The following is a 21,322-nucleotide window of genomic DNA, read 5'->3' on the forward strand; positions in this document are numbered from 1 at the left end:
TTCGCAACGGTGAGACGGCAGACTGCGTGGAACAAGGTCACTCACAAATGAGGTAGTTGACATCGGGGGGGAACGTCCGCAACAGGTCCAAGATGTAGTGCCTGTTGTCATTGCCTGTGATGCCCTGCAATGCAAGACCAACACATGTCACAACATTCACAATACCTGTTGTGTAGGAACAGCGTTTACACTTCACATGGCGAAAGATAGGGATCAGAAGTACGTTCCTCGTGACTTGTTCATTCTTCGCACTTTAAAACCAAGTTGCACAATGACCCTTCGCCTTGTTTGCTCTCCCCTACTCTGAAGCAACACAGCATGCAGTGAACACATGGTGTTACCACACTTTGTCGTCCCAAAATTACCTTTGCTAAGTTAGACAGTGCCCCCAAGGGCATTAACTAAAAGAAAAGAAAAGTCAAGGGAAAGAGTTTCCATTTGCGATAAAACTGCAACCGCACAGCAGAGCAGATTTCAAAGCGTAGCACCATTACAAAGATTTTCAGGCACAACGAAAAATGGGACTAAGAGCTTGAGTTCACCACTCACCTTGCACTCAACAGACGAGCACAGCTCCACTTCTTCCTCCTTCTCGTTGATCACACTGTAGGCATGGAAGGGAAACAGCAGTTGAGCAATCAATCATTCCAGCTAAGTGCACACACAAAAAATAGAGGAACAGAAAAACGGGGCAGCCAAGCTCCAAAAAGCGCTCCTCACCTGTGAGGCAGTATCTTGAGTGCATTTGCAGCTTTCTTCAACTGGAATAGGAGCAAAAACAACCCAAACAGTGAAAAAGGGCATACAAACATGCATACAAACGCTTGTGGTGAAAACACACCACAAGCAGAGCAGACATACATTCGGACGAGTAATGCTCAGCAACTGTAATGAAACGGCTGAAGGCACCACATCTAAGAAAACCCACTGACTACTTACAAGGTACAACTAAGCTTTACCGCATGTGGCGGTTTTAAGTTGTTTGATGGCGGCGTGAACCACTGAACCTCCAACGTAATGATGCGGTCTAGGGGTGTGCGAATATTGAAATTTTTGAATATGAATCGGATACGGATATGAAGAAAAAATGACTTCGAATATTGAACATCTGGTCAGCACAAAAAATAAATTCAGAAAACATAAACAAGCAAACAGTGTTGCTCATAATTTTTTCTAAATAGTGTATGGCCTTTGCAATCGCCGATCGCGGAGGCCACGCTCCGTGAAGCAGGGCTTCCGTGGGAGCCAAGAGGTGGCTGCACTGACGCTCACGGACGCTCCTCATTGGTCTGTCCGCTGGCGCTGTGCGTCTGTATCTTTAGATTGATTGGCTTGATTGCCACCTGTGCACGTTGCACGTCTGCCCCATCGCGCGCTTTTGCCACTCGTGTTGTGGTGCAAACGTTTCGTTGGCTACGTTCAAATCTCGGGCCCTGGTTGTAATTCGGGATGGCGGAGGGGAACACAGTGCCCATTTCCAATATATTTAGCGGTAGAGATGATGAAAGCGGCCTGGGCGGGGGTGACAGCCACTTGCGTGCGGAACTGCTTCCGCAAAGCCGGCTTCGTCGACACAGTGTCTGATGCAGAGCCTGATGCTTCGCAAGATGACCAGCCCGGCGGCGATTTGTGGACGCGCATCGTCAGCTCCGACATGGGGGGTCATGACATTGGTTGTAATGATTTTATTTCTGTCAATGATGATGCCGACACTTCGGAACCGTGCACGGATGAGGGCATCGTTTCTGAAGTGCGGGACGAGTGATGCGGAGAAATCAGATGAGGATGAAACTTCGAAGACAGGACGCATAAGCGCGCCTGTAGCAATGGGCTACATAGAAAGCCTCAGACAACTTGTCTATTCCAAGGGCCTCGGCGAAGAGAACGCTTCTGCTTTAAATACACTGGAAACCTCCCTCATAGGATCTGTGCTGCAAAAACAATGGCCATCACAAACTTTTTCACAAAGAAAAAATCTTGTGTTTTGACAACCAACTGTCTTTAAAGTTGTGGTCCACTCACTACGAACTTCGGGATATAACGAACGGATGCCAAGTGATGCTTATGTTCGTTATAAGCAGGCTCGACTGTATGAACCAAATATAAAACATTCGATTCGTATTCGAAATTTCGAATATTTGCACACCCCTAGTTTGGTCCAACAACCTTTTTGCCAAGCAATGAACACCATGGACAAGTCGGTGGGAAAGGCCAAGCAGAGCCCCCCCCCATTCTATACGTCCATCCACTACTAAAAAAGTTAGCCCCCCGCAGTGCCACAGGAAGACATGGTTAGTTAACTTTTTTTCTATGGCACTTCAGGCGTAAGCATCTTGCACACTGGCTATGCTGGAAATAACACAAAAACAACAAAGACAAAAACAACACAAAAAAATCATACAGCACCTGCCAAGAGCTGCTTGATGGTATTCATGGTAAACTGCATTTGCACCATCGTAGGCCAGATAAATCTTGCAACTGCAACTTTCCCCGTTGTAGCAATGCTTCCTTTTGGTAATTACTGCCATGTACACAAATGCCTGTGCCATCGAGCAAACACTAGTGATGAAGCCTTCACTTTTGCAGTACAGACAACATGGCACAGCACCTAGATGCAGCAACTGGCACTTGCTCACATCACCATGTTTCTACCCTTGTGTTCTGTTGAACGCAAAGCAGCTATTTGTCATGTTTAAATTAATGTTGCGAGCTACAGCTGGGGTCTCAAGCTGGCATTGTACCACACTCCACAGATCCAAGTTGGTTGCAGGTTCAACTCTGCCAATCCTGTCCATGGGCCCCATTTCTGGCAACAATGTTCCTTGACTAAAACTAATGTCAAGGCAAGTTACAGTGTTAAGGGGCTATTGGCGCAGCAGCCAGTCAGGCCATAATGCACAGCCAGGCATGGTGAGGCCTTCGAATGAAGTCACGGGTCCCATCAGTGCCTTGCCTAAGTGCCGCCTCTGCAACATGCATTTTAAGTTAGAAACCATTTAAGGTGCCAGAAAAAGTGCAAGGCACAGAGTCTCCATGCGCAGAAGTGACCTTTTCTAAACATATAAGCGCTTGGTTCTGTAATCCTTCTTGTCGGTACATTCGGAAACCAAACAACATTAAACTGGCATCAACAGGAGCTGAGCCTGCCCCCACTATTCATTCACCAGCGGCGATTCTTCGCCTCCAATTCATCTGGGCACACCAAAAACCTATTCCACACTATGGCCAACTGGAGATGCTCAGTGGCGTGTGTCAACATCACAAAGAAGCCTCTCACATCAGCCCTCATTTCTAGTCCCAGTCCCGCAGCCCCAGCGAACCAATGCACGCACACTGGAATAATTGCAAAAAAAAAAACCCACAAACATTTACAAGCACCCAGCAATAGTTGCTACATCAAATATGTACTACATGTTTGATGAACATAATGGCAGGAAGAAAGAGCAACATCGCACATGCACACACGAGTGGATGTCTACACCAACATAGCAGGGGGCTGGTGTCATCAACAGCTATCGCTGTATGAAACACCAGAGGCACGCACCAGCTCCAGGTAGTCTGGGTGGGTGACCACGGTCTTGCCAAAGTCGACCGACCCGTAGACCACAGACTGGTCCTGCTCGCGCTCCAGGATGCCCGGGATGATGGACTGCGCCGTGACCCGATAGCCCCGGTAGTCCACCACCACCGTGCCCAGCGTGCACAGGCCGTCTACGTCCACTGCCGCATACGCCCGCACCCCCTGCAACAAAGTGCACAAGCATGAGGTGTCATGCACTCCCCATCTCTAGGAGACTGCAAGAGAGTGCAGAAATGCAGCAAACAACATCCATGACGCAAAGGTAGAGGGAAAACGTGTTCTGCAAGGCTGCGAAATCATACAATTGGTGTCTAACTGGGCAATTACTTAGAGTTGCCGATTACACCTATCAGGTTCAAGGACCAACTTTGTTATGTGGAAACACTGAACAGTATCAGATCTCACCCTACCATTGCATTGCACCATTTGGTTTTTAAAACAATTTCAAAGTAGCTCTGAATGCATCACACCACTAAATCAAATTCCTTAAAAACGACAGCATCCAGCCACCTACATCCAACTTCGTTGAAAGTGTTGGCCTCTTTGCAAAAAAAAAAAAAAAAATCATGATCAGAGAAAGAACCGTAAAGGTAGATGACTGAAATCATCTAGCTCTGAAACACGAGTACTCAACATACCACTAATTAAGGGTATCGCTAAATTATATTTCTTTCCTACATGGTAAGCCAGAGAGGCAGCATGAGCATACCTGCAGGTCGTTGCAGGGTGCCGCAAAGGCTGCTGCATCCCCTCCCAGCTCCTTGTAGTGGTCTCGAACATCAAAGCCCAGGCTGAAGAAGATGTTGTTCCAGATGAACATCTGCATCCTGCAGCATGGCAGAAAGCCAGGAAAAAAACCTCTTCTAGAACCAGTTTCAAATATCCAGACAGCGCATAGCTGCCAGCCAGGCAGTTCTCTCTCCTTAACACTCCCTACAAGATAAACACCATCAACCCCTGCTTGCTTGTTCACATGCAGGCCAGATGTGTTGCTCCTACCACTGCATGCAGTAGTCAATGCTGCAATGTATATGCCAACTTTTGGGCACCAAATTTAATTTTGGGTCACGCATTTTCTCTCACAAGCGGGGTGGAGGCAAAGGGTGAGAACAAAAACGGTGCTCCCATTTACGTGGAGGAGGAGGAGTAGAGACTTTAATGAACACAGGAGAGGTCTGCCTGGTTGTTAGCCTAGCATGCAACTCCAGCATTTATGTGGAGTCAACCAATTTTAGGCTTCAGCCTGAACTGGCCTCCTCATCACCAACAGTGCAGCCCATATTGCCACAAATCTTTGAAATGCTCATATGTTCATGCTCAAATCTGCCTGCGTTCGGCTTTACCAGATTGTTTGTAATGCGAGACAAGACTAGGTTTATCTCCAATGATCGCAGCCATGCACTACTGCTCCTACATGATTCGAGATGTAGTTACTTCTGGTGCCTTATCTCAAAGGTTCTCTGTCAGCTTTAAATTGAGCACGGCTGAGAGCAGTGGGAATTCTGTTAAACGACCACTGAGCACGCTTGTGGCTATCACCGCTACCAAGTTCTTCACTGCTTCATGGTCGCAAGTCAGCCAATAAAGTTTCTTTTGAAAGCCTTCCACTGACTTCCTAACTGGTGGACTGATATTACCACCATGTAACATATGCCAAAAGTAACTACAGTTAAGCCTTGATTTAACCAAGTCGGTAAAATCGCCAGTTTACTTCGTAATAGTGAAATTTCTCTACATCGAAATTAATCTCCCAGCATGCTTGGTTTGGTTTATGGTTTATGGGGGTTTAGCGTCCCAAAGCAACTCAGGCTATGAGAAACGCCGTAGTGAAGGGCTCCGGAAAGTTCGACCACCTGGGGTTCTTTAACGTGCATGACATCGCACAGTGCATAGGCCTCTAGAATTTCGCCTCCATCGAAATTCGACCGCCGCGGCCAGGATCGAAGCCGCGTTTTTCGGGCCAGCAGCCGAGCGCCATAACCAATCAGCCACCGCGCCGGCCTCCCAGCATGCTAAGAATATGCCAAAAATGCACTGCAGATAACTCACGGGGAAAACCTTTATTTGCTATTAAAGTGATCCTTTATTTCTACCCTTTCTTCGAGAGCTCATGAGCCGCCCCAGCATATCCATCGCACCAACCACCTCGCGGGTGACGGGGACGGCGCACCCATCTTGAGTTTCAGTTTTGCTGCCATCACCATCCTCTTGTGAGTGCCCCGAGCACACCACTGACACGAGAATGCAATCCGCCGCTGTCACTGCTTCGACCTCATGGTTGGCAGCGGCGGCCTCGAGGCGAACCACGCTGCAATAAGCAACTGCTGAACGATTATTAGTCCCAAAATATAGAGTGGGTAAAGGATGGCTGGAGATTGAAGCATGTATGGGATCTAAGTGCTCATGTAGCCCAAAAAGCACACCAAACAACTGCAGGAATCTGTGGGGCACAGTTCAAGAACCCTACCACCTAACTAGTTACGCAAATGCAGGCGTGCCTACCTCTGCCCATAGGCAGCTTGCCCAAGACAAGATGATCAATTCTAAAAGACCTGTCTAAAGTGGAGCTACCAACATCCTAATGCTTGGGCCACATGGGTCACTCACTTGGTCTCCTCGCCAGGATTAATGGCCATGACGTTCCCATCGACCACAGCGACAGCGCCCCGCGTGGCAGCGGCCACAAAGTCGCTATGCACCTTGAAGACAGCCCGCTCGCGCAATAAGCGCTCGGGCAGGGTCTTGCGGGGCAGCTCACGGGTTGTCTGCAGCTCGTCGTTCCAGTCACGCGTCTGACCCGGGATGTGCTCCTCGTAGCCCAGCTTGAAGGAGAACGCTGCAACACACGATGACACCCAGGTTACGCACAAACTGCAGGGTGGGGCACAACACACGCACACTCAATCAACCATGAGGTCTTGCCCCAGCTGGCAAACTATCTCTCGTGCATCTGCAGCCGCCCCATCAGTGCCCAGAATGGATTTTTGGTGAGGAGCAAGCGCTGCTAACTTGTGACGATAATGCTTAATCACCCGCAAAGGTAGCAGAACTTAACTACTGTAAAAGGTGCAAGCCTCAACAGTAGAGGTAGGCAAATATCCAATATCAGACTGTGAACCAAATACTAAAAATAAAAATTGGTTGTGAATAGAGTTTTTTCTAACAGTCTCGAATATCGTGGCACTTAATTAAAGCTATGAATAAAAGCTTATCACAAAACAAAGCTATAACAAAAGAAAAAGAAATACACTGCCTATAAATGTTTCTACCCATCATCATCATCATAATTTACTATATACAGCAAAACCCTGTTAATACATTCCGTCGCCAGCGAGTTCACAGCCAGCCGTCAACTATAGATCATGGCACAATGCAATGATGTGTTGCATGATGCTGCGGCAGCTCGTGATGGCCGGCAGCTCATTCGTTTCATGCAAGGCATGTGCTGCACGCATTTTTTCTATGTGCTGGCAGTCGATTATATCAGGGGAAAAAGAAGTTGATTGATGTGAGAAGTGCAAGATGTTTCAGTTTGTAAATGTTGTGATGTTTGGTCACAAGTTTGACGAACAGGAAATTCCATAATTTCTCAATGTTTTGGAGAACTAATACTTCGAACAATAAAAGTGTGGAGTGAATTTAGATGAGCTGCAAGTACTACTCGTAAACTACATATTCGCAATTTCGGATATTCACGCACCATTATTCAACACCCTAGTCCAGGTACACACAGAGTGGCAATCACTGCTTCTCAGTCATCCACTCCTTATAATGCATGCACTTGGTAAATCAACCGTGGTTGTCACAGGTTCAAAAAGCTCCAAAACTTGCATTTTTACCGCAAAGTTGTTAGTGGCTCACTTGGTGCGTAAGCATTGTCGTCATTGGCGTAACACATCATATGACCATGACATCACTGTCACGTGACACAACAGCAACTCGTGCTGATATTAAAGGTGCACTAAAGAGGATTTTGAGCTCGTGTCTTTACCATGTGAAGTCGATCTACAAGCTCCGAGCATTCTTAGAAACTTCAAATTATTGTCGTGTGCGGCCAATTTCCCTATTAAATCGAATTAAACGCCCTGGCTCCCACGTTTTTTTCGAACTCACCTGTGAAAGTAGGAGGAGTCAACCTACGCGTGTAGTACCTTTCAGCCAGTCGTGTGGCGGCTTCGCTTTTGCTTTTTTTTTCTAGCTTTCCGTGAATAGTTTCAGTCGCAGAGAACATAGCCGCAAATTAAAATACATGGAAATAAAAATACACGGGAATTCTTTGCTTTATGTATCCCTCCGCCGATGGCAAAGCGGCAAGCTGCCACACTGCTGGCTGAAAGGCACTCCATGCTTTGGTTGACTCCTCCCACTTTCGGAGGAGTTAAAAAAAAAGGCAGGAGCCGGGATGTTTGATTCGATTTAATAGGAAAATCGGCCGCAAAGAACAACAATTAGAAGTTTCTAAGAATGCTTGGAGCGTGTAGATCGAGTTCCCGCGTTAAAAAGATGAGCTGAGAATCCTCTTTAGTGCACCTTTAAGAGGTCAGAGAAATGTATGCAGGTGCATCTATCACACTACAAGGCGAGTGTAACTTCTGTCCTGCGGTGGCCCCTGATCCATGCGCCACAAGCCTCGATCGTCAAGTAAAAGGGCAGAATGGGGTCTCACCATCCTCTGCACGGATGGCGTCAATGTTGTGCTCGGACGGAGGCGCCAGCCACGAATAGACCTGGTATGGCGTGGCCACCCGCTCAAAGGGGTGCCGCTGGGTCCGCTTCTTCTGGATGAGCGCGAAGTTACGCTTGAATGAGCTGCTCACCTGTGAGGGCAGAACAGGGCAGGGGCAGGGTCAGATCACTTTTTGCACCTTCTCCATCATTACACTTGCCTTGCTTTGCGTTCCTCTACCGCTCCACTCTGAACTTTTGTCTCGCTTGGTGCCAGTTTCTGATTGCACTTTTCAACAAGCCTTGACCATTGCGGGCAAGCTCACTAACTTTTACTACTGTATTGCTAATCTTTATCTTGTTCACTACTTAAAGGGACACCGAGGAGAACTCTATCAATTTTTTTTTGTTAGCAAAATCTGATAGTTCGGCACTTCAGAAATTTGGATTCGAAGTTGAAAAAGTTTTTTTCCCACCGCTCTGATTCAAACTCAGGGAACTCTTAGACGTCACAGAACGGAGTGCCGTGAAACGTGACGTAAACGCAGACTCTGTGATTTCTGACGGCTAGAGGTGCAGTGCGCAACCTTCCTTTGCCAGGCTCAAAGATTCGCGGCTTCCATGAAATAAAGAAAATTCCTCCAAGGTGGCGCCTCTTGTCCTAGGAAGCCACCACGCTTGTACTTGCGAGATTGGCCTATGGCGGCGATACCTGTATTTCGGTTCTTGCTATTTTCTGCATTACCAGAGCTTTGTTTTCAGGAAGAGCGGCGTTTTTGTGATCAGGAGCTGGTATTCTATCGATACAAGCCAACTTCAATTTCTCCTCAGTGTCCTTTTAAATACCTACAACATTCATCGTTTGGGTATTACACTGGAATAGCATAGGGGTTGAGATAAGGATGGAAACAAAGTACAAAGTACAAGCAATTGATATCAGTCAACATTTAGCTCAACCAGAAAAGCACTAGCCCATTTCTGAAGACTGATAGAAGTGCTGGAACAAAATAAATGTTAATTTGTCCCACTTGTCCAGTGCCTTCAAAATAATGCAATGCAAGAACTGTCCTCCGAGTTCAATGCCAGGAACCAGCACATCAAACAGCAGATCTAAGCTCAAGCAGAACCTGGAGGCAACCTCCCTAACTGTGTGGAGAACACTACTCTTAATTCCTTTCAAAATGTAGAGGAAATCCACAAGTCAGATCACAGTTTCTTCTTTCCCTCGTGAGGGCCAAACACATTTTAGCCACAAAAAAAAAAAAAAATAATACACCATTAGTTTGGGCAGGAAATGGTTACAAAAGGGAAAGTAATGCAAGCACTGTACTGCATCTGTACTCAGTCTTTGAAGTCCTGGTAGTCACGCTAATTTATCAGGACTAGAAATACCAGGAAGAAAAAGCTCAGAGGGGGCTTTGCAGGAATTGCAACATCTATGGCGGCTACATCTACGAGGCATCATTGCAATTTGACCGACACCATAACATTCACCCCGATTCCGTGCTGTTGCCCATGCTGCAGTTTCTGATAATCCCTAGAATTTTGTTTTTCATCGCACTTGTCAAGATAATCAACAAACTGTACGAGGTCTAATCATAATGTCCTGACTGGGATCTGAACAGCACAATCAAGTGCTTAGACATTTACAAGTAGCTTGATTCACATGGCAGCACTGCAACTTGAACTCCCTCTAATATGACCTAGAACTGTTCTAGGGGTGTCCCCCACGATTCTGTCACTGCAATGCTGGTAGTGATGGTGATGAGACCGGCAGGGCAGAGGTCCAGGCTAGTTTTTGCGACAGTTTTGTCAATATTGATAGCTCTTGTAATGGCTCTAAAAGCATGTGCCCCAAATAAAGTCTAGACGAAGTTAGTGCTCATGTCCAGTGTTTTCTCTCCTTGTCCGCATGCACTTTTTTCATACTATGAATGTGGCATCAGCAACTATACATAGCAAAAGGTTTTCTGCATCAACACTGTGGACCCTCAATTAAAAAAAGCTACTAGCTGTCACTAGCAAAACTAGCTGCCACTAGCAAATGCACCTCTAGAATGACCGCAGCATGCGGCCAGCTCCCTACCTGGCTGAGCAGGTCAACGAGGGAGTGGTAAACATGCTTGGGGGAGCAAGGCCTTGGGTTGAACTCTTCTTCCGTTGACCTGAAGGTGGAGAATAAACAACCGCACATCACGCAGGGCACTGTGCAGGTGCAGCAGCATTAAAGAAGGAACCATTTACTAACAGGAAATGTAAACACTGCCTTGCACTCAGGTCCTAGCGCACGCTCAAGTACCACAGGCGGCTGAAATTAACTTGAAGCTCTCTGCTACTACAAAACTATACTGCTTATTTGGCATGTTAAATCCTTCTCAAAATAACAAAAAACTAATTAAACCATTTCACTAGTCATTTCACATGTGTGAAGACAGTCGGGCTTAACTAAACACACAATGCAGCTTTTGAAACTACTGAAGGACCACAATAAACCTGTGCCGATCCTAGTTTTTTTTTTTTTTTCTGCTAAACACCTGCACCTATAACAATGTCTATATTTAACATCAGAAGTTGATGACACTATATGATACTGTGCATGAAACCAACCCACGCAGCTATTGGTGGGCAGTTACAACCGTTGAAATAACACTTTGCCCATTACCAAGCATGCGACACGATAGAATTAGACATAACACCTGCAAAAGGCTCACTCACTCATTGATGTAGAAGCCTCTCGTAGATGCTGTGATGTGGTACCTCTTGTCTTCTAGCGTCACGACATACAGATACACCAGGTCTCCTGCACACAGAATAGACATTACAGGCAGGTGGTTTCAAGCACCAACCGACGCCACAAGACACAGTGCACTCCACAGCACTTTCACCTCGCACAAAATTGGGAATCCACAAAAGCCCCAAAATGCAAAGCACACAATACTTTCACCTCCAAACTGGAAACAAAGAAATAACAGCCAACTAAGACATACCATGTAGTTTCCTTGGCCCAGGTGGGGGGTTCCAACCACTTGTCGTCAAAACTTTGAGTGCCTGATAACTCTGCAAAAAAAAAAGGAAAAGAGCTGTAATTCCTGCAACGTAGGCACAAGACTATGAAAGAGGCACAGATGAAATGACACTTCAGTGATGGATCAAACACGTTATCATCCCAAGGAGCTCACAACATCCTCAAACATCCATGACATCCTTGGCTGGCACAGCCAAGTTATATCGCATACCGTCGACGACTGATTTTTCCGACTCTCTAGGGACCGCGAAAACAACCGAAAAATCAGGCAGCCCGGAAAATCAAATTTCACCGAAAAAATCACGAACTTACTGCCATTATACCGGAGGAACAGGTCAGTTGTGTTGCACACATTCTAAAGCTCCTAATGACTAAATTTTGCTGCACGACATGTGCACAGACGACGGGTGGCGACCACTTTCATGAGCTCGGCCTGGCTGTGCTGCAATTGGCATGTCGCCGATGAACACACGGGTTGGGACAAAGTCTAAACGGGAAAGCGAACACGCCGCTGCGGAAACTGCACTGCGCCCACAGTGCGATGGGCCCGGAATGAGAATGCAAAGATGGCGAAACAATAAGAACCGAGAAACAGCCGAAGCAAGCGCTTCGTCGGCGTTGGCCTTTGTCATTATGCCTTGCGACTAGAGCCAAAATCAGCATCGTATCCGGCGATATGCACTCTGCGGTGGCTTGCGTATAATGAGAGGTGTCTTGCCTGTCATCGAAAGGCCAGTTGTTTACGGTTTTACGACAGAAAAGTCAGGGTTGCGGTGCGTTTTGCCGCGGGTACGCTGACCTCGATTTGAAATGCACTACCATTTCCTCCCGTGCCCGCCGTCTCCGTGAAGCCGTACGCCTCCCACATGCTTCACTGCTACCTCTTTCCGTATTTGGGACGAAAGACTCGGCACAGATGAGTTCCGCGAACTGTGACTAAGTTCAAGTTCACGCGGCGGAAGACATTCAAGAACAGTAAGAATTCGAAACCACGCGGGCGCAATGTGCCGACTCGCGCAGAATTTCAGCATCGCAAGTTAAGGAGCTCCCTTTAAGCTTGAATTTCGTTTTGTTTGATCAAGTTTTCGATCTCTCCTGCAGTTTGAATTAATGAGGTTCCACTGTACACATTATATGGCGGCTTGGTTATTGGCGGCGAGTGCAAACAAGGTCCAAAAAATCGAGCAGTCAGTTGCAGTACATCCAAAATTTCAGGCCCTCTTATAGACTGACTGGCTCTATGGGCTACGTCGCGGTGCCGTGAAAAAGTCTGAATAATCAGGCATGCCCAAGTAATCAGGAGTCCGAATTTTCAGTTGTCGACAGTAGTTAACCAGCATGGTGAACTGAATGTTTACTAATACAAAGTTTTAAAAGTTCCCACAGAAAAGAGCACATCTTAAGTTCTGCACACAGAGCTGAAGGAGACACTACATACTCATGACCAGTAGGAAGATTTGAATGAGAGGAAACCAAAAGCATCTCCTTGTATCACCACCCCTGGCAATTCACACAGTGCACCCTCACTTGTCTTGGGGTTAGAACAAATGCCAGTGCAAGCAATGAACCTTGCACTGGAGTGCATTGAAGCATGGCCTTGGCAAGCTGTATCTGACAGCTCTGTGTGCTGTTCTTTTTCCTTTTTTTGCAAGGCAGAAATAACTCTTGAATTTGAATTTTTTTTCCTTTTTACAAAAGCGATCTGACAAGGTTGCAAAATATCCAGGGCCATTCAGGGTGTATCAAAGCACCACAAAGTGACATCCATAGGTTCAGGTCCCCCTGCATGCTCCTGCCACCATTACCAAGTGGCACCACCACAGTCATTAGTCACATACGTTGCTCTTCTTCCACTTATTGAAGTAGGAGTTTCCAAAAGTTGCCAATTGCAAAAATATTAACACTTCCATTCCACCTCCACAACGCTGCAAGAGCGGAGTAGTTGAGCAACAATATTTGACATTCTTGGCTCCATTTTCCCCTCACAAATAATCGAAGGTCAAGCTGAAATTCCATTTCTATCAGTTGCTAGAGCTCTTTTTTTTCTGTGTTGAATGCAGCATATTTTTTTCTAAGCTAGCGCAGGAGTCGTGCAGCAAGACCATTTTTGTGTCTCCCCATGCACCTGCTACACGAGAGTTGTGCCTGAGCTTCTCCAGCCGCTGGCACAGCGAATACTAAATGGGGGAGAGGGTGATCGGAGAGAGGGGGGGTGGGGGGAGCCAGCACCTTTTGGTCCTTGGCCTGTGGCAGCAGAGGCACCAGCGGCGGCGGCTCCTTGCAGCCTGGGATGATGTGGTCAGGTGGCGTGCAGTCGACAGACTCTCCTCCGCGGCTCTTCTTTTCTGCGGGACAAGCGGGCAAGGGGAGAGAGAGAAAAAAACAGGTTCTGATGATCCCAGCATGCTGCCCCACATAGCATAACATACCCTATTTACTCGAATGTAACAAAAGTTATAGCCAAGTCAAACCTCGTTATAGCGGACAGGTAAAAAAACCTTAAAATAGTTCGATATTGACGAAATTCGTAAAATAAAATTACGCCAAAAACTAGCATCGAAGCACAATTTAGTCAGTCAAAAGACAGCAACTGGAAGAGACTTTTCTGAAGCTTTAGCGCCATTTCGAAGCCGCTCATGGCGAATACAGAGGCCACAAAAAGACAGAGCCAAATGCCAGTTGGGTTGGCTTTCCTGCACCGCACCGCCAGCATGAGGCAGCGGCAGGTTAAACGCGAGCTAGGGTGACTAGCCCGGATTACACAGCGGTGTCGCGTGAAAAATGGGACGCCAGAACGATAGCTATTGCCATTTTTGCCACCTCCATGAAAGTCTACGTGAGCATGGGATGCTACTGGAAGGCTACAATTGACCATGCCGCTGGTTCTGGGACACAATCAGCAGGCGCGAGCCAAAATTCTGGCCAGAATTCTAGCACAGAAAGACGATAAAACAGAAACGAAGTAGATGGGACACAGCGCCACTAACAGCAACAGGTGCCGACTGCCTAGCTACCAACTCTTCATGCCGCTATATCTTCCGTCCTGCAGTTGGAAAAGGCGAGATAAGGCCACTCTGGTGCGAGATAAAGCATGAACCATGGAGTGAATGCTTGCCGCACCACCACCAGTCACTTGCGTTGAGAGGAAAAGCCTGCCACCTGTCTTTCAAGTGGGCACAGGTTGGTGTTTGCCAGTTAAATATATCTGTTATATGGCAAATCGCGTTCAATATATGAAGCAAGAATTGCACGTGTTTGTTAAAAATTTATGAACACTGATTATATCGGCGTCACTCAAGGGCTCCAACATCTCCACACTGCTGTCCACGTAGCTTGCGGCACCAATAAGAATGACACTGGCGCCCGAACCGCCATACTGCATTGCATACACCACGTGATCGTGACCCAGCGACCGGCAAAACGGAAACCTGGAACAGCTTGCGCCGAAGCATCGGCGGCGCGGGCGAGTGCTCTTTCAGCGAAAGCCTGCTTCGGCATGCACCAGAGCGTGGGCTCCGCCAGCCACGTGCGCTCGGCTCTTTTTTCTTTTCCATTTTGTTTTACATCTCTAGTAAATTTGCAGCACATTGTACTCGCTATGGGTCAACTTCTATCTACGAGTAGCGGCGGCAGCCAGGGGCTCCTAGTTCGAATTAACCGTAAGTTCGAATTAACAGTTAAAATAAACGAGCTTCTACCGTAATGAGGTTTTACTGTACTTGCCTACTGGTCAATACATTGCATTAAAAAACTTGAGACAATCTCTAATCCTACCTTGTACAAGCAGCTGCACCAAAACGTCCACCGGGCATGTTCATGGCAGATATAAAATGATATAAACATTTTATGAACACGTAACTGAATAACTAAACCAAATTGCCCCCATCAAAATACCAAAACAGAAATGCCTTTGAAAAACAGTGAGCATCAGACAAAGTCACTGACCACGAAGTCAATGAAAATGCTCTACCAATGAGAACTCTTCTCCAATACTATCCCCCCCCCCCCCCCCTTTACAAAGGAAAGACTGGCACAGCTCAGACAGGTGTGGCACTGTCTGCAACGCATCCTCACCAAGGATGTCCCCCTGGGTGACGACATTGAGGAAGGCCAGGGAGCTGCAGTCCAGGCCATTGTAAGCATCTCCGGGGTCCAAGGACTTGAGAAGGTCTCGCACGTGACGAACATGGATGCGTGCCTCCCGCACTGTGTACGGCTCTGCCAAGGGGAGAAACAAAGAGGCCCGCTTGGTCAACGGTCGCCTTCTTGAAAGTGAAGAGCAAGAGCCACTATTCCTACAAGTGTTTCCCTCCATCTCTGCCTTCTCTTTAATTTTCTCCATGTTTTTTTTTTAGTCATCCAGGAAACAATGCTCATTGACGAGAGATAGAACAGAGCTTCTGCACATTAATTCTGACCAGGACAACGTGAAAAAAATTTAAAAGAAGACGGGGGGAGAAGCTGCTGGTTATGACACCGTTCAATGCTTCCATTCTCCAACAAATGCTCTTTAATGTGAATCGTCAGCTGTTTCTCAGAACTGCTGTAACAATAGCTCATTCACTGATGAGAAACATGTTCATGAGGAACAATAGAAAGGGCACCTCAAGCAAAGAACCTCATAGTACACCTATACCTTTCCTCGTAAAACACCTGTTCGGAGTGTACGAGAAAGAGCACAACAGTAGAGGCACCTTTCCATCAAAACTGCAGAACACTGCCCGACAGCAAATGGCCCATAAAAAAATACCATTTGGGCTCTTGCCAAGAGGGAACTGCTCACCTTCAACAACCTTGATGAGGGAGCCCTCCTTGAGCCCCGGGATGTTTTTGAGCTCTGCAAAGTTGTCCAGCGTTGTGCCGTCCAGCTGAAGGCTGAAGCACGTCCGGTGGCAAGTGTCCTCCCTGTCCATCAGCAGCTGGTGGATCTCCTGGACCAGCTCCATCGAGCTCACCTGCAAGCACAGGAGCAGAGGCAACAGCACTCAACACAGCGCAATCACCTATCACGATGGGCCCCTGCACCATCGAGCCCACTAAGCATCCACAATTACGAACCAACTTGCCGCACCATAAACGAGCAAATCTCCACTCCTGAAGGCCACGACACTATACTTGAACCAATAACTTTAGCATGGGCTGAAAATAAAACAGGAACTGGCACAAAAGTGCCAAAGGCAACAGCTGCAAGAGAACAGTGCCTCGTGTAACATTACAATGAAGGTTAAATATTCTTTTGAACAAGTAACAAGATTTATAAACTTAGTCTTTGCAATTTATACAAATGAAATCATTGATTACATTGGTTACATTCATCACTTAACAGCCTTCAAATTGTACCAAAAGAAGAAAACATTTAATTATGCATCCAATAGAAAGCAGTTCTCTGAAAAGCTCAATGTGGATAGAACTTGTGATGCCTTGCCAAGAAAAGCATTAATGGTTTTCAACCTGATGTTGGCCCCATCCTTCCATTTGATTCATCTTTTAACCTCCATGTTACCAGCATTACCAGGAACTTTAAGGCGTGGAAATTACATGGAGAAAAGAAGTTATCAAAGGGGCACTGGACATATTAGGTAAGGGCAACGTCGTTAAATGCCCTTGACCACATGCTGCAAAATGAGTTATCAAAGGTGCACTGCACATATTAGACAAGAGCAATGTTGTTTAACACCCCTGACACGAAGCAGATGGAGACAGCAATATTGCAGTTGAGAACAAGGCCACCTGGCCTGTGTCTCTCGATAACGCGCCCTACACCAGACGGAAATGAAGAAATCTGTCATGATAACTCCAGACAGGCAAAGTACACTGGCTGATACGCTACAGCTGCAATGTCAAGGCCAATTCGGACACATGGGACACCATGGAGATATTGAAGTACATCTTGCAACTACACTCAGTGGTGGCCCAGCCATTTCAAGTTCTGGAGCAATTTTTGGAGCAGAAAAATATCCATTTTGGAGCACCTTTGTATAAGAACTATAATCCTGGTTCAATCTGGGAGCAGCACAACGAAATAAAGGAGTCACAAAGAAGAGTTTGTTCTTAATGAGATAAGGTTCAGCCATGTGTAGCTAAGAAGAAAAAAAAAACACAAGAAAGGAGTTTATAAAAAACAGTGACAAAACATTTTATTAATGCTGACACTGTCTCGCAAGCAAGTTCTGCCAAGTAGCTTGACTAAAAGTCTGAAGAACACGTTCACCAGAACATTCTTTTTTTCATGTTGGCTTTAGTCTCTCAATGCTTCTTGGAATTTTTTACAAATTCATCAAGCTTGCGAAGTGAACCAGCAAGGATGAACTTTCCTTGTTCCAACAAAGCTTGACCTCGTTGGACCTGCTCCAAGCTTTTGTCCTTCAACCCAGAAGATACTTCTTCAGCCCTCTTCAAGGTTGACAGACACGATGCAACCTTTTGATGCAGTTGACATGATGCACGAACATGGAGGAACGAAGAATAGGGAGAGGGCCTCGCTATCCGAGCTTTACGCCATAAAGTGTGCAGGAAGTCACGTGCTTTTGCAAGAACTACTAGGAGTTTTGGCCAACGGTGCAGCCAATAGTATTTCTAGGTGTAGCATCGTCGTCTGCTACAATGCCTGCTGCGCATGCGCAAGCCCGACGAGATTGCGGCCAAGTAAGAAGGAGCAGGGGGGAGCCGGTGTCAAAGAAATGTGACGTAACGATCTCTCCCGAGTTCTTTCTTATACCTGCCAACCTCAAGGCTTTAAATTCGTAAAAGCTTCGCGACCGGGGGGGTGGGGTGCACCCAAGCCAGCACTCAATATGTTTTTTAATATCATGGCTAGCGCACGACGCGTTAGCGCTGAAGCTTCTACACATGTGGCGTCGCACGTGAGGAAATGCAGAAACAGCAAACGGCACTTGACAAGCGTGGAATTTCGGCGCGCTGGAAGGACGCAAGTATCACGTGGACAGAATCGAGGGCAGCGCGCATTTGTTTCAGAGCTTTGCCAAGGCGGCAATTGAGACGCTTTCGGTACCTTCGCTTTCGTAAGGGCCGCACCCACGTATGGGCCGCGCCCCGTTTTCACAAAGGAAATGTTGCCGAAAAATAATATCCGTGTAAGGGCCGCACCTAAACTTTCCACAACTTGCGCGGGAATAGCCTTCGAAATGCACGTGCCGTGGCCTCCGCGATCAGCTCCGGCTGTGACCAACGGCGCACTTGATCGCAGAGGCAATGCATGCGCACAGGAGTTTTCAGGTGCCGCCCACGAATGGCACCCGAGGCGTCGTCTTCGCAGCATCATCAACTTTTTCCTCTGTTGCGAGCTCCCGCTATCCATACATCAGTATCACCAGTTCCACCCTTTTGCGGCTGTCAAAGGCACGGGATTTGTGGTAGCGTGGTAATTCGCCGTCGTTGTGGCTTTCGTGCGCTGTCGCCAAGCGTTGCAGTTTTAGCACGATAAGGCAAGCACCTTAATAGCTACACGGCTGAGAGTTTGCTGTTGAACACGGAACCGTGCGGCGGGCAGGAAATTCGACGGGGCCGAGAAGTGCGTCCGACGTTGGTGCAGCCAAAAGGATGCATTGAGGAACACAAGCTGTAAAAAGGCGCTTTCCGAGGCAAGCCGAGCAAGTTGCCTGAACTGGAAGAAGAGCTGCTCTGCTAAGTGATGGAAGCACGGAACGGCTACGCGTTGACAGCGGAAATGCTGCGCCACTTGTTGCGGGATGAGCGTGCACCAGAGCACAGCACCAGCTCGGAGTCTGAATACTCTGTGTGTGACGACTGAACATATAATAAATGCCACTCATTCCCTGATTGCTGTGTTTTTACTTTAAAAAAAATTTTTTTTGCACATCACGTGTATCGACCGCACCCCGAAAATTGGCCCTCAAATCTGGAAAAAAAAAAAAAGTGCGGCCCTTACACGCGTTTATATGGTAAATAAACAAACAAGCAAAAAAATGTCTGCGACTACCCAATCGTCGTTCTAAACGGCGAGTAGCTCGGCTGGCTGACTAATAAGCGCAGTCGACAGCCGCTGCATTGCAGGCTGGCAGTGAAGCTCCGAAAACGAAACTATGTGGCCAGACTCTCTATTGGCCTACCACTAGAAGCCTGCTGATATTCAAAACACCAGCATCTGCGCACATGTCAAAATGGCGCCGATAAGCAATGTGACAAACAGTTCAGGCTCAGAGACAAGTATTTTGGTGATCGGTTAGTCGAGCACGTCATAGCGCGACACGGCACCACACTGGGACCCCGCCGAATTGACCGATGCCAGCCCCTGGGCGTCCGAATAAATGAGCTCCCGACGTCATAGTCTTACACAGACGTTTTGCGGGACTGTGGCGGCAGTCCAGATTATCTGAATTAACCAGGGTTGAGGAGTAGGAATAAACGTTTATTTAGTTGGGTCGAATTAACGATGGTTTATTGCGAAATGTTCCAGCTGCTGCTCCTAATTTCACAGATGGTATCATATCCCTCTCTCTTGGCGGTGCAAGGTAACGACCGGCAACGGCGTTTTTTTTTCTTCATAATTTAAAATCGCAAATAAAATTTATTTCCCGTAAGATTTTAGGGAAGACTCGTAAAACTGTAAAACTGTTCAAAATTCGTACATTTTACGGAAAAATCGGTAGAGTTGGCAGGCATGCTTTCCTTCTTCCATGTGCACGAATTAGCATGAATAAACTGGCTGCTAAATTCTACCCTAAGTCAGCCCCCCAGTGCCCTAGGTTGCCAACTGTGGAAAAGTTTTACTGGGTTGCCAACTGAAAGCATGAATGGTTCCAAAAGTACCGTAAAAATGCGTGTAAGGGCCGCACGTTTTTTCCCAGATTCGGGGGGCAAATTTCGGGTTGCGGCCCATACACGCGATTTTCGAATAAAAAATTTTTTTTTTCAAGTGAAAGCAAACCAATCTGGAATGCGCGGCATTTATTTACCGTTCAGGCATCACTCACGGAGTCTTCAGACTCCGAGCTGGTGCTGTGTTCAGGTGAATGTTCAGCCCACAGAAAGTCGTCTTCGGTCCCGTCTAAACTGTGAAATTCCGGTCACTTTGAAACTCCGGGTTACAATGTCGGTCGACACGGAATTCCACACGGACAAAATCCATCCAAACACAGTCGCAAGCGGTGCCCTCTTAAGCCGCCCTGTCGGCGTCTCGTCGTGGTTGGCATTGGCCATCCATTCCGAATACTGCCTTCGAAATTCAACCTTAAAAGGCCGATTGACGCTTACATCCAGGGGTTGCAGCATGCCGGTGAGGGCGCCCGGTATCACGGCCATGTCTGTGCGGATACCGTGCAGGTGTTCCTTAACCCTACCCGTCAAGTGACCGCGGAAGCTGTCCAAGACGAGGAGCGATCGTCGGGCCAGCATGGCGCCTGGGTGCTTCTCCCAAACGCTTTTTACCCAGTCGAGCACAAGCTCATCGTCCATCCAGCCCTTTTCTTGGGCGCGAACTACAATTCCCTTGGGAAAAACGCCTTTAGGAATCGTTTTTCTTTTCAGGATGACATAGGGGGGCAGCTTCCGCCCGTCCGCGGTGCCGCACAGCATAACGGTACACCGTTGGCGCTCCGCACCGGTTGTCCGCACGAAAACACTCTTCTTTCCTTTCAGTTCAACTGTGCAGCTCTCGGGACAGTCGAACCACACGGGGGTCTGGTCGGCGTTCGCTATCTGCGAAAATAGATAGCGTTCGCTATCTGCGTTGTGCTCACGACGCAGACCGATGACATACTTCTGAAAGCTGAGCACCTTGTCGGTGTAGTCGGGGGGCAGCCGCTGGCACAGCGTGGTCCTTCGCCGAAATGATAGGCCCTTCCTCTTCAGAAATCTTCATACCCAGCCGGCACTAGCCTTGAAGTCCTCGTGCGGTATGCTTTTAGCACGCGCCAAGGCTTGTGCCCTCACGCGCAGCATGTCCGTTGCCAGCGCGTAGCCGTTGTTCCGCACTTCCATTGAATAGCATAGCAGCTCTTCTTCTAGCTCAGGAAATCTGCATGGCTTGCCTGGGAAAGCGCGCTTTTTGGAGCTGGTATTCTTCAACGCAT

General features: G+C 47.4%; 1 protein-coding gene across 2 annotated transcripts in view; it reads right to left on the bottom strand.

Annotated features, from left to right (window-relative positions):
- clu (clustered mitochondria protein homolog) overlaps positions 1-21,322 on the bottom strand; it is an 84,214-nt gene that overhangs the window by 38,792 nt on the left and 24,100 nt on the right. For both annotated transcript variants that reach the window (XM_077655538.1, XM_077655537.1), the window contains exons 3-15: positions 16,054-16,225; positions 15,345-15,488; positions 13,500-13,615; positions 11,233-11,302; positions 10,961-11,045; positions 10,332-10,410; positions 8,247-8,397; positions 6,188-6,416; positions 4,290-4,407; positions 3,545-3,742; positions 721-761; positions 550-604; positions 46-124 (exon numbers count right to left, since the gene is read on the bottom strand). In XM_077655538.1, the coding sequence (XP_077511664.1) occupies positions 46-124; positions 550-604; positions 721-761; positions 3,545-3,742; positions 4,290-4,407; positions 6,188-6,416; positions 8,247-8,397; positions 10,332-10,410; positions 10,961-11,045; positions 11,233-11,302; positions 13,500-13,615; positions 15,345-15,488; positions 16,054-16,225 (1,537 nt within the window). The remainder of the gene's footprint in view (positions 1-45; positions 125-549; positions 605-720; positions 762-3,544; positions 3,743-4,289; positions 4,408-6,187; positions 6,417-8,246; positions 8,398-10,331; positions 10,411-10,960; positions 11,046-11,232; positions 11,303-13,499; positions 13,616-15,344; positions 15,489-16,053; positions 16,226-21,322) is intronic.

Source organism: Amblyomma americanum, chromosome 2 (genome assembly GCF_052857255.1).
Source record: "Amblyomma americanum isolate KBUSLIRL-KWMA chromosome 2, ASM5285725v1, whole genome shotgun sequence".
Lineage (NCBI taxonomy): Eukaryota > Metazoa > Arthropoda > Arachnida > Ixodida > Ixodidae > Amblyomma > Amblyomma americanum.